At 45.5% G+C, this 12,271-nt stretch overlaps 1 protein-coding gene across 3 annotated transcripts in view; it reads left to right on the top strand.

Moving 5' to 3' along the window:
• PTP4A3 (protein tyrosine phosphatase 4A3) overlaps positions 1 to 12,271 on the top strand; it is a 179,704-nt gene that overhangs the window by 128,821 nt on the left and 38,612 nt on the right. For all 3 annotated transcript variants that reach the window (XM_069220837.1, XM_069220838.1, XM_069220836.1), the window contains one exon: positions 12,059 to 12,189. In XM_069220837.1, coding sequence (XP_069076938.1) covers positions 12,059 to 12,189 — 131 coding nt within the window. The remainder of the gene's footprint in view (positions 1 to 12,058; positions 12,190 to 12,271) is intronic.

The following is a 12,271-nucleotide window of genomic DNA, read 5'->3' as shown; positions in this document are numbered from 1 at the left end:
TGCTGTAAAATCGGTGTGAACAACATCATGCACAGCAGCAGACGTCGCTAACTTCTTTCTGCCGCTCGAGTAGATTTTCTACTTAAACGGTAGCTTTCTCAGTATGAGCAGCAGCTTTCTCATCATGAGTGGTCATAGCCTACTGCTCGCGTTCAGAAATCTTGCTCGTGCTTGCCAACTTAGCGATTTTTCACACTCGCTAACTTAATGTTGGAGAGCGAGAGAAACTCTACTCAGATTCACTTGGCAGAGTTTTACAGAACTCCGCGCAGAGTGGGGAAAACTGTGCTGGCGGAGCGGAATTGTTCACCCAACCCTAGTCAGCACTATCCTTCCTGGATAGTCACCAGGATGCCTTGTCTAAAGAAGGTACACTCAGAAATGCATCCCCTATTTAGATTGATTGGCTGCTCTATAGCATACCAGATTGCGTGTAAATTTCTGTACATTTAACTGCACTTTCTCCGTAGCTGGGACTGGTTGACTCGAACAGTGCTCCCATGGTGCCAAGAAAGATTATTCTTCTGATACTGGAACTGGAAGGGCACTTGTCCCTCTCCACCTTCTGTTGTCCATGCAGAGCCCTTCTTGGATCCACTTCTACTTTGTGTGGACGCCCCTGGTATGGCACCAGATAGACGTTGTCTCAACACCTATTTATTTGCCCTCAGACTAACGTCGTCCCAAGTATGAAGTTCTGACTTTATACAAATTGACACTGCTTATTGCACAGTTTTTGCGGTCTCCCTTCTACGTTCTGTTGCTTGCTTAACTTCTGCGCTGTGTAAAACATTCTGATGCTCTTAGGCCTCGTAGGTGTTGCATGAACACGTCCAAATAAAGTTAAAGGAACCTTGGGGTCTTCTTGAGCCATTATCTAGTTTATGAACTGGAGATATTTACTCCATGGGCTGTGACCCTGGTCCCGTTTCCTGTTCTTGCAAATATTTGAAACCTGTGGTTGGAGTGTGTTTCGGAAAAACGCTCCTTCCCATCCTTGAATGTTAGCCTTGTACTTGTTGCTTTCGCCTCATTTTGTCATTGAGTGACTGGGCTGCATGTTGTGCAGTGGACAGGTTGCGAGATGGGGCAACTGTAACCATACCATGCATGGGTGGGCCAGATCAGGCTGCCGCTGGGTAGAACTCTGCCGAGAAGTGTTATCCACTGGAATGGTCTTATGCAATGTGCATGTTCTTCATAGCCTTGTATTTGTTGCCACTGGCTTTGTGCTAAAGATGGGAGATGCACAGGAGAGTGGTTGCCTCCTCGAAGCCTCGTTGGAATTGCCACAACTCAGGTGGAGGTCCATTTTCCCATTGTAGTTCCTTGAGTATCGCATGCTTGGCTATAATCTTATCTAGTTTTATAATACCAACATGTCAGACTGGGCCTAAATTCAGTTGCTGTTTTCTTTGATTGTTAATTGGACCACAAGACGGGCCGCCTGCCTTCTAGGCTGTGGCAGAAACCAGTGCTTTGCCTTACCACACAATTTGGCAGATTCCTTTTGCCAGGATGGGGACCGCCGGTTGCCTGCTGTGGCAGCTTGGCACATAAGACCACTTGCTAGCTTGTTTTCTGTCTGAGTGTCAGCACAAGTAAAACAAACGTAGAGGCAGTCCTTTTACCCTGCACATGGGCTTTGTTTTTCTCATGTTGTGATGCCTGACAAGAAATGTGTAGGCAGCAGCTGTAATTCTAGTCATTTGGTTCTATTGCTTCCCATGTCTCTGAAAAATGGCTTTCTACTAAGTCTCTTTCCCCTCCCACCCCACAGGGATGAGCAGGGCCTTTTGTGAGGTAGGTCCTTGGCAGGATCTTCTCCTGGTTTCTTTTTCTTTGTTACCTTTGGTGCTTGGCCCCTAGTTGTAGTTAGATTTGGATCCGCTCTTGTGGAGTTGTTCTCCTGGACTGATTTATTTACAATGGAGCCCTGCTTCAAACATCTTCAGCAGCTGAAGGCCTGGTCCTCGCAGGGTTCCTTCGCTCTGAGTGAATGGAAGGCCCATCTTTGCACTTAAGTGCCTTAACATGATTTGCATGTAATTGCAGTGCTGTTCCAAGTCAAGATCCCTGGCACAGCCGCATAATCTCCGTCTGACTGAGTAGTGCAGTGAATATTGTGTATCTTATCCTGTGTTGTGAACCAGTAGGTAGATTTTCAGGGCTTGTCCGAATTTTGTTTGCGAAGTAGTTGGTAAGCCATGCTCTGTTTGCATCTTGGTGCGTTAGGGACCGAGGAGCTGAGCTGGAGAAACCGAGAGGTGTGTTTGTTTCCATCCCCCCTTGTTGTCGGGTTATTATACGTCTTTCTTCTGTTAAGCCACGTGCGGGTTCTTGGCAGATCCCAGGCGCGGTTGGCCCTTTCTGGACCCCCAAAGAAGCACAATGACCTGCCGTCACACAAGACCCGCAGTCACTACACGAGGAGGCACCTACGAGGTATCACTCGCACGCCATGCCCACCTCAGCTCCTGGATTCTTCAGGCTGCCTGATGTGAAGACCAAACCACGAAGGGCCCACTGATTTGTGGGTTATTGCACGATTATGAGCGTTTAGGGGATTTACCACTGCATAGGGGAGATGAGTGTAAAGTTTATAAACTACTTGGGGGAGACAAAAGGTAAAGGTTGGCCAACTTTGGTCTTCCAGGGCCCGCGATGTGCCATATTTACACCCTGTCCACATTAACGTACATATGTTGTGGTTGACTACAATTTTAGGCATGCACCCAGCCGTCAAGACCCAGTGCTGGACAACTAAAGCAAATGTTTACAAGTGTGTAATTCATAAAGTAAAAAATACAAAAATGGCGGGCCAGTGTTACTAAGGCAGTGATCACTTTAGTAGTTAAATTGTATCATTGTGTGGGTTAGTGTAAACCAAGTTGTGCTCCTTTTCATGAAGATACCCGACGGAACGAAGTGTGGTGTGACTTGCAGTGTAAGGTTGAAGGGGCCAAACAGGCAATGATGCACATGAACCAACACTCCCTACAGCTGAACTATTTAAAGGAAGCAACATTCTTGAAATCCTACTGTTGGAGATGGACCACTGGGTTAAGTGTTTTCTTTTTCCGCCTACACTGGATGCCCCCTTAAGATAAATGCATTTGTATTGCTGCTTCACCCGTTGCTGTGTGGGTGGCTGTGGGATGAGTTGAGCATCTTGGGATGGGAGAAATGGTACTGGGTGAACAGATGCAATGCAGCTAAGCTCCTGGCGTGAAGGCTGCTCTGATTAATGGATTTATTGTCCACAAGAAACTACAGTTTAATTGCTGATTAACATAGCGTGATCAGACCCCAGTGGGTATCGCAGCACTTCACATGAGAACAGTTACAGATGCATGCAAGCAGTTTATACACCCATAGTATAGGCTGAAATATGAAAACATATCACTTAACATTTTCCCAGTTTCATGATGAAGATGAATGTTTTAAGTGGTTGTGTAGGGTGAAAAGTCCAGCCACAGACGCCCTCGGTTGTCCCTCCTTCGTTATTCTTGGTTTGCATATAGAGAAGGCAGTTGGGTACTCTTAATATGGCTGAGCGGATCTCGCGGTATTTCCAGTGAGATGTTTTCGACGAAGGCACAAACTCCTGGGAGCTGTCATCGCCCCAGTACCCTGCAGAGGAAGATGGCTGCATCCATTTGAAGTCACCCGTGGCCGCCATTGTGGCCAGGCATGTCAATGTCCTCGCATTGTCGACTGGTAGGTTCATTTGCCCCGTGTGGTGTGGGGAGGGGTGTCCGGGGCGTCTAGACTTTGTGATGAGAATGCACCGAATACTTCTGCCTGATAAAGGACCATATTACCACGTGCATTCCGACATTAACACAAATGGTGTTTTTTTTTTTTTCTCCCCTTTAAGTGCAATCTAAGATTCGGTGTTAAACTTTATTTGGTTTCTTACGTGTTGGCAGCAAGGCTTGTAATATACATAGCTGCCAAGTTTTGCGCTTGCTTATGTGAGACATTTTCATCATTTTAGCGTGTGAGTTTTCAAGCCCACATGTGTCCCTTTGAGTGACGCTTTACTGAAGTAGCGCACAGCATTTATGTTCTTGTAGTGTTCTGTCCACCAAAATGAAGAACTATGAAACGCACTGCTGTGCCTCCCAAACACAGCCCTGCAGACCTTCACACAAACATTCACGCCCAACACGATCTTAAATAGGTCCCAGGCTTAGAGCTGTTACACAGGCCCCTGTGGTGCGGGGGAGGGGGGGAGCCCCAGGCCCTCCACCTCAGCACAATACCCTGGCAAGAGAGCTCGTGAGTGAGTCTCCGTTGGCGGCGCCTCAAATATCTTCACACCCCCGGCCTGTTGCATTATCAGTCCTTATTCTCAGTGCTGTTCCCATCACTGACCTCTTTGTGCTAATTACAAAAGTCAGAGGCAGGGCTTTAAGTGAGCCGGGTCCTGCTGGTACCCAGCATCGGCAGTTTTAAAAAGCAGGTGCTGAAACGGGTCCCTGTCAGGCTTTCCATTTTTTGCCCTCATCCTCGGGGTGAAAACAAAATCTTTAATCAGCAGCAGTACCACCCTTCACTGCCTTTGCAACTCCAGAGTGACTCCATGCAGTTCTTTCATAGTATCATCATTTCAGAACTGAAGCATCTTAAACATTGTATACACAGAAGCGGTTGCCTATTTATCCTATGCACCTAACAACCATTGACAAAGCCAGTAGACCTGGCTTTTGGTATGTGTAATGTTCATTGCTATATAGCTGAAGAAAGGAGCAGCAAAATACCAGTTTAGGTGGCACGCAGTGCCGAGCACAGATTTTTAGCTTGCGTGGTTTTAACACCCTTCATTATTTCGACCACGCCCGTTTGAGAGACACCTCAGTTTTTCCATCCTACTTTAAGCCCTGGTCAAAGGTAAACATAAAAAAGGAATTTGGGGCTTCATGTCCTGAGGAAAGTAGGGCTGAAGAAGGAGGCCACTGAGCTGTTCTCGTTTGCCATGTGGTGTTCCACAGCAAACCAGGCACCTTATGCTGATGTAAGGGTCCGTGCCGTGAATAGTGCCTCATATTGTTTGAACCCGGGCTAATATTTTAAGTCTTACTTATTTATTTGTTTTAATACCAGGAGTCCGATTAAACCGTAAAAAATCGTCATACCAAAGTCAAAATTAAATGTTTTGTCTTTTATCCGTATTAGCACTGGAAATGCCCTGACACATAGGGTGACCAAATTTTGAGGAGCAAAAACCGGGACAGGTCAGACATAAAAGAAGGACTAAAGACTTTACTCACTTTTATATCTGGCCTGTCCCGTTTTTTGCGTAGCTTTGTGAATGTTGACCTCCCACGCTGCACCCCCGACCCGCCCCCAACCAGCCTCTCTCTGCTCTCCAGACAGGGGGCTGTGTTGCCTGCCAGTAGCAGATACATTATTTCAATTATTTCAGACTTTGTAGGTGTCTTTTTCTTATGATTCCCTAGAGCAACGGTACTCAAAGTACGGGCCGCCAGTGGCCCCAGGGACCTAGCTTGGTGGCCCGCGAGACGCACACCAAACGCCATATCATAATGGCAGCAGTATGTAAACATAGAAGAGGGCCGCGGGAGCATGCACAACAGTGGCTTCCTTGCGCATGCTCCCGCGGCCCTCCTCTAGGTTTACGTACGGCGGCCATTGTTTATGGCGTTACCCTGACGATCCTGGAAGCCAAAGCCCCATAAAAGTCAGCGCTTGCAGCTAACTTTTACGGGGCTTTGTCGTCTGCTTCCTGTCACCGGCTCCACGTCTGCTGCCCGCCTGCCTGCCTGCTGTTCCACATTTGTGGCATCTTTACAGTGCTTTAAGTCAGGTAAGGCTCTTTGGTTATTTATTTATTTGTTTTTAATGTAGTGTGTGTTACTGGGGTAGGCGTGAGAGCAGATTGCGCTGTGTGTGCAGATGGCGCTGTGTGTGTTACTGGGGTAGGAGCAGATGGCGCTGTGTGCAGATGGCGCTGTGTGTGTTACTGGGGTAGGGGTGGGAGCAGATGGCGCTGTGTGCAGATGGCGCTGTGTGTGTTACTGGGGTAGGGGTGAGAGCAGATGGTGCAGTGTGCAGATGGCGCTGTGTGTGTTACTGGGGTAGGGGTGGGAGCAGATGGCGCTGTGTGCAGATGGCGCTGTGTGTGTTACTGGGGTAGGGGTGGGAGCAGATGGCGCTGTGTGCAGATGGCGCTGTGTGTGTTACTGGGGTAGGGGTGAGAGCAGATGGCGCTGTGTGTTACTGGGGTAGGGGTGGGAGCAGATGGCGCAGTGTGCAGATGGCGCTGTGTGTGTTACTGGGGTAGTGTGCAGATGTTTTGAAAAAAGGGGTGGGGTGGTTGTTTCCCCTCTAAGCCCCGCCCCCTCTAAGCCCCGCCCCCCGCTGTCACTTCAGTGCGGCCCTCGGCCGCAAACCATACTGCAATTTTGGCCCCCGAGAAAAAGTTTGTGAGTACCCATGCCCTAGAGTATCTTATTTTGTCACAAAAAGCGGGACATTTATTTAAAATTAAGAGAAGCATCGGGACACCAGGACAGTCCTCTAAAAACCGGGACTGTCCGGGGAAATCCAGGACGTCTGGTTACCCTACTGACACAGCGCGCGCTCATCGCCCTATTATCTAAAAACTGTACATCCAAAGCAGCCCTGCCAAGTGCAAGCATTGCGTGGTAACCTCACGCCTTGCAGGGATGTGGACAGATTATTAAAAAGTGTTAATCTAACGCAAAATGCGTGGCACTAGGCAGGGTTGACAATAGCAGGACTCTCCAAAGCAGAAGAGACAGGCTTGTTCCTCGCAGACGCACATCCTCTCCATTGCTGGCGGTAGGGGGAGTTTTGGGGGTTCGAACCTCCAGTAGTTCCTCGCTCTAAATCCACCAGTGGCGTCATGATTTTATGTGGCCTCCTTTGCCACGGTTGGGACTTCTTTTCGTCTGTCTGTTTGCTGCCTAGGACGAGGCTCATTGGGAGGCCGGATGTAGCGCCGCGGGGGCCGCGCGCCTTCGGAAGTTGTATTCCTTGGCTCGGGGGGGGGGGGGTGGGGGCTGCTTTCCCTGTGCGTCCCTGCTGCCCGTAGGCGTAGCTGGCAGCCCCTCAGCTAGCACTTACTGTTCCCACCCATTCCCAGTAAAACATCTGAACCGTGCCGGCTGCCAAATTTCGCTTTTCTGTCTAGTTTACAATAAGGCAGGAATTTCTACTCGCACTAAAATTATAGGCCCTGGAAGGAGATGGGTTACATCCTCGAAAGCAGCCTTTTAGGGCTGCAGCTGCTCGTGCTTTGAAGCAGTCTCTCACTCAAGCCCTTGCAGGCCTCGTCTAGCAAGTTTTAAACAAGTGTTGGACTCGGTTGTGTTGCCGCACACGCCAACCTCTTTAGACGAGGAAAGTCCGAGATTTTAGAAACGCAACTGGGAGAATGTATCCCCCCCCATTGGCTTCTGTTGATGCCTCGGTTCTGTGGTCATGAACGAGGCTGCTGCAGGATCAGATATCAGACATACAGATATGGGGGGTATTTTACCTTCGCGCCTCAAGAGCACGGAGAATGCACTGTGGCAGGCAGAGTGTGACAAACTTGTGCACTGGCCTGCAGGAGTCAATCCTAGAGTCTCACCAGACCACACCTTGTCAGCTGAAGCCCGCGGAGGAACCGGGGGTTTGAAGGCAGGAATCGGAAGGGAAGCCTAACCTTGAAATCTGTGGCCTCCTGCCTGAATCGGGAGGGTTGGCATGTGTGCGTTCCCACCCCTGAAGCGAGCAGGACAAAGCTACCCAGTTTAGGCTTCCTCCTACATTCGTTTTATTGCATTCACGCTTATAATGTGGCATTTGATATCTCACAGGCACACAAATGGTGCACTATTTGTGTTAAGCCCAGGGCAGAGCTGTAAAGTAGGCGGAGCCTCCTGGAACTCTGTTCCGCAGATATCTCTGGATTGGCTCAGGGATCAGGCTGACCTAGGGAAACATGCTGCATTTATCCTGCCCTCACTCTGACACCAGGACATAAGTCGGCAGCACCTGCATGTTTTCTGCATCCTATTTAGAGCAGCAACCTGCAGGCGGGAAGGGGCTTTCCTATTTCGACATTAGCTGGGCCCAAAACAAAAGCCTGGATTCACAAAGCCGTCAGCCCTCCTCCTATTGAAGTGCCACCTTGGCCGCGAGCCATCTGGAGCGAACAACTAGATGCCAATGTAATGGAAGGAAGGAAAGGCGCTCAGTTTAGCATCATTCCACCAGTACAGAAGAGAAACTGTTGGAGGCAGGCTTTTAATTGGTTCAGTTCTTTACGTAAGAAATGTGCTTGTGCTGTAATAATAATGCAGTGAGTCTAGCCAGTGCACCAGACACAGGATGCACAATCATGTGGCATCAGCCAATAAAGTCACAAATGCAGGGTCCTTTATACACCATTTTAAAAATTTTAATCCACATTTTTCATTAGTTCATCATACTTCAGTGTTTATCTTCAACACTTGTTCAGACATAGAGCCTCTTTCAAAATGCAAAATCATAAATGCAAATTCCAGGCTTTTTTTCCGAATGAGGTGGCAATCCAGGCTTTTACTTGCAGCTTGTCATGATTCTTCATTCATTATAATGTCCATGAATTTTGTAAACCCGATGCATTTAGGGCATAAGCCCTTCGTCGGGGGGTAGCTGTGGTAAAAACAGAACCACTGTTAACATGTAAGCAGATATTCCACTGTGATGAATTCAATCCCACTTTCATAACATGTAATGCAATGAAATGTTAAAACATAAACCCTCGGCCAGCTTTGAATTAAACCCATTCTCACGAATAACTATTAAATAAAATAAGCTTGTCGCCTTAGCCTCTTGCCAAATAGTGCCTCGTGCACTGCGTGACTCAAAACCGTTTAATCATCAGAAAAACGTACACCATGCAAACAACCCTCACAAAATCCCAAGTGTGAGCCACAATTGTAAATAAAATGCAGTGTGAAACTAATGTTGATTAACCTCTTCACCACGTTGAAATCATGCAATCCAACTGCTGTCCAAAAATAAAAAGTAAGATTCCTTTACCTTCAGAGCATAAACTATAATAATGCAAGATTTATCTATCCATATGAGTGATTGCACAAATATTCAGTTAAATGTCTCCTTTTTTTTTTTTTTTTTTTTAAATTTAAATCCGTCATATCACTACTCAGCCCAGTGTAGCGTGCCAGAGCGCTTAACATCACACAGAGGCACAGTAAATCATACAAGTGTGTAAATCAGTGTATAGGAAATGTTACATAAGACAATGGTTATATGGTGTAGTAATCACTATAATCCTTACTTGTAGTTAAGAGATAAAGTCTGGATATATAACGTAACCGTGATTGTGGGAGTCTACTAACAAGACTTTATTACTTGCTTAAGGAACCCTTGCTCACAATCGTAGAATAACAATAGATGAGAAAAAAAAAATAAGGATCTAAACCATGACTTAGTTTGCATACAGCTCTTTGATTCCAGTAAATAGATCACTGTGCTATATTAGGAGGCTTGCAACGTATCTGCTAGAAGTAAGAAAACAATCTGTGTCAAAAGCAGTAGCCCACTTTCCTATCAAAAGCAATGCAAATCTGTGATCTGCAAGTTCCTTCATGTGCTCTGCAGCAGACACATTAACCCTCTATTTGACCGAGTCAAAACTGTGACTGGACAAAGCACAGAACTCTCCCAGAACTGGTAACCACTAGTTACCTTACTGCTGTTATAATATCTCTAAGTTGCTGGGCACCCAATAATCTCTGCAGCATGTGTATTAACACCGTAAGATATTTTAAAATGCAGCCTTTTTGTAATAAATTAATCTAGAACAGACTTACTGTCGCAGCCAACTTCATTGCAGCAGATTATTGTTTTGGAATAAACATAGAAGTTGACTGCCAGACTCTGCCTTTCAGCCTCTGCCCCTCAGGACTTGACCCCCTTTCCTCTGCTACATATTGAAAACACACCTACACCCCTACACCTACACACACACACACACACACCCCTGACTGACGTATGGGTTCCTGGAGTAAATTTGTACCAGTTGCAGCACTGGGTTTGGGCCATTGGTGCAGCAGGTGCAGTGGCACCAGAACTCACACTTGAGGGGCACACTGATCCCAGATTACTGATTTACTTTATGATGCAAACACCTGTAGTGTCCGTTTCCTTCCTTGCACTATCCCATGACTCACTTTCTAAGCTACTAATTAGGTCTTTATTTTTATTGTATTTTTATTTTCTTCTGTGAATTACGAAGCTTAATCTATTTACAAAGACAACTATAACCATATTATTGACCAGATGACTCGGTGTGCAATATTTTACCAATAAGGCTACATTCTAGCCTTCGATGTTTAAAGGCCGATTCACAGAATATTTTTGCTCTCATGCATGCTGTGGCTGTACTAAGCTTTACATATGTGGTACTAAACTTTACTTACCAAGGGGTGCTAGTTCTTGTCCATGATCCACAAACAAATTTGCACTAGCAAACAGATTTACGCACACTTGAAATTCTACCTCGATGGCAACATTTTGTTTGTGAGTTACCTTTCTCACTGGGAAAGCTCATGGGGTGCCCCAGGGTTGGGGAGACCTGTCAAAAAGGTAAACATTTGAGTAGGTTTGTATTCACAAACATTTGATGGACAAATTGCTCAACAAGTTATTCTGTATCCCTTGTGGGTTTGGGGAGGGCCAGTTCTGTAATATGGATATGGTCAGGGTGTAGAGGGGACAGGTTTCTACCAAACTGGATTGTGATTCTAGTTTGAAGGAACTGCCCTAGTTTACTATTGCAGAATTGTAGAATTGATACATGTCTGTATGGGGGGACCTGGGTACATGCAACAGCCTCTGAAGTATTCCTGCAATTATTAGTAACTTCCAGGACACAAATTGTGAATTATTAAATTACCATATCAAATGTGGGAAAGTTGCGATTGGTGTGAGGAATATTGTCAGCAATGATGTTTAATAATACTGAAGCTTTTGCTGCATCTTTCTTAATACTTCAGTAAGTGATACATTCCACTGCAGTATCGGTCAGTCTGTGCTGGGAAGTCATTTGCCTAGTAAAATAGCAAAAGCACCAGAGAAAATGAAGATGGGATAAAGCACACTGCCCTGTATTAGAAGGTTATTTTAAGTCAAAGAGCAATGACATAACTATATAGAGGAGCAAGGCCGAGTTACTTTAGAAGGTCAAAGAACTCAGAGGAGACCTGCAATATGCCCTTACAGTACGGAGGAGGGCATTTTATTCCTTATAATGTTCACCCATTGCCCTTCCCACAAACTGCTTAAATCCTTTCACTTGTTCCTTAATATTAGAGATAGTGGCATTGCAGAACCAAAGAGTAAAAGCAGAATCTGTGGTACAAAATGAAACCTACCGAAAAGTAGTAATTTGCTGCAAAATATTTAATGTAAATCTGATTTGAAGGGCTGTAGATCAAAATGAGTAATAATATGGAAAGATTCTTTCTTTTACTGTGATATCGTATGTGTAGAAAAAAAACAACACATTTGTACAAATTTCTTCTTTCTGCTGATCACTCTTCATTTTAGAAAACAGAAGAAGTAAAAGACAGTTCTTCTCTTGTTTAAGCCTCTCCTGCAATTATGCTCTTTGACCTGCTTTAACCTTGGCTACTGACTAGCAGAATGACATCAGAACTCAACTGTAATAACTTATTACATCTGAGTAGCTATGTAATTTTCCTATTACTTATGACTGTCACGTTTGACTGTAATAAGGAAATTGCATGCGTTTTTATACTGGGATTGCAAGCTTCAATGTATTACAATACTCTTCACTAATGTATTTAATATAGCTGTAAATACCTGACACATTTTCTTTAAATCTATTTTTCAGGAGAAATGGTTGTCACTAGCTTTCAAACATGTGGTGTTTTATAACCTGATGCATTAAATAAAGTCCCTTCTCTGAATAGCATTTTTAAATGTTTAACACCAAATAAGGGTGTGTCTTAACACTCACTGCCCATTTTCTTTATTCATCTTTCATAAGGACTGGCCTTTTGAAGATGGAGCTCATCCTCCAACGAAAATTGTAGATGACTGGTTAAGTTTATTAAGATCACGGTTCAATGAAGATCCTGGGTGCTGTGTGGCTGTCCACTGCATAGCTGGCCTTGGAAGGTAGGTGTTCAGGTTTGTGAATTGTAGCTTATGTGTTGTAATTACACCCTTTGGCGTTCTCTTGTATTTTTTTCCTCTAGCC

The sequence above is a fragment of the Pleurodeles waltl genome, chromosome 2_2 (assembly GCF_031143425.1).
Source record: "Pleurodeles waltl isolate 20211129_DDA chromosome 2_2, aPleWal1.hap1.20221129, whole genome shotgun sequence".
Lineage (NCBI taxonomy): Eukaryota > Metazoa > Chordata > Amphibia > Caudata > Salamandridae > Pleurodeles > Pleurodeles waltl.
Note: the sequence above shows the minus strand (reverse complement) of the source record. Positions and strands in the feature narration are given on the sequence as shown.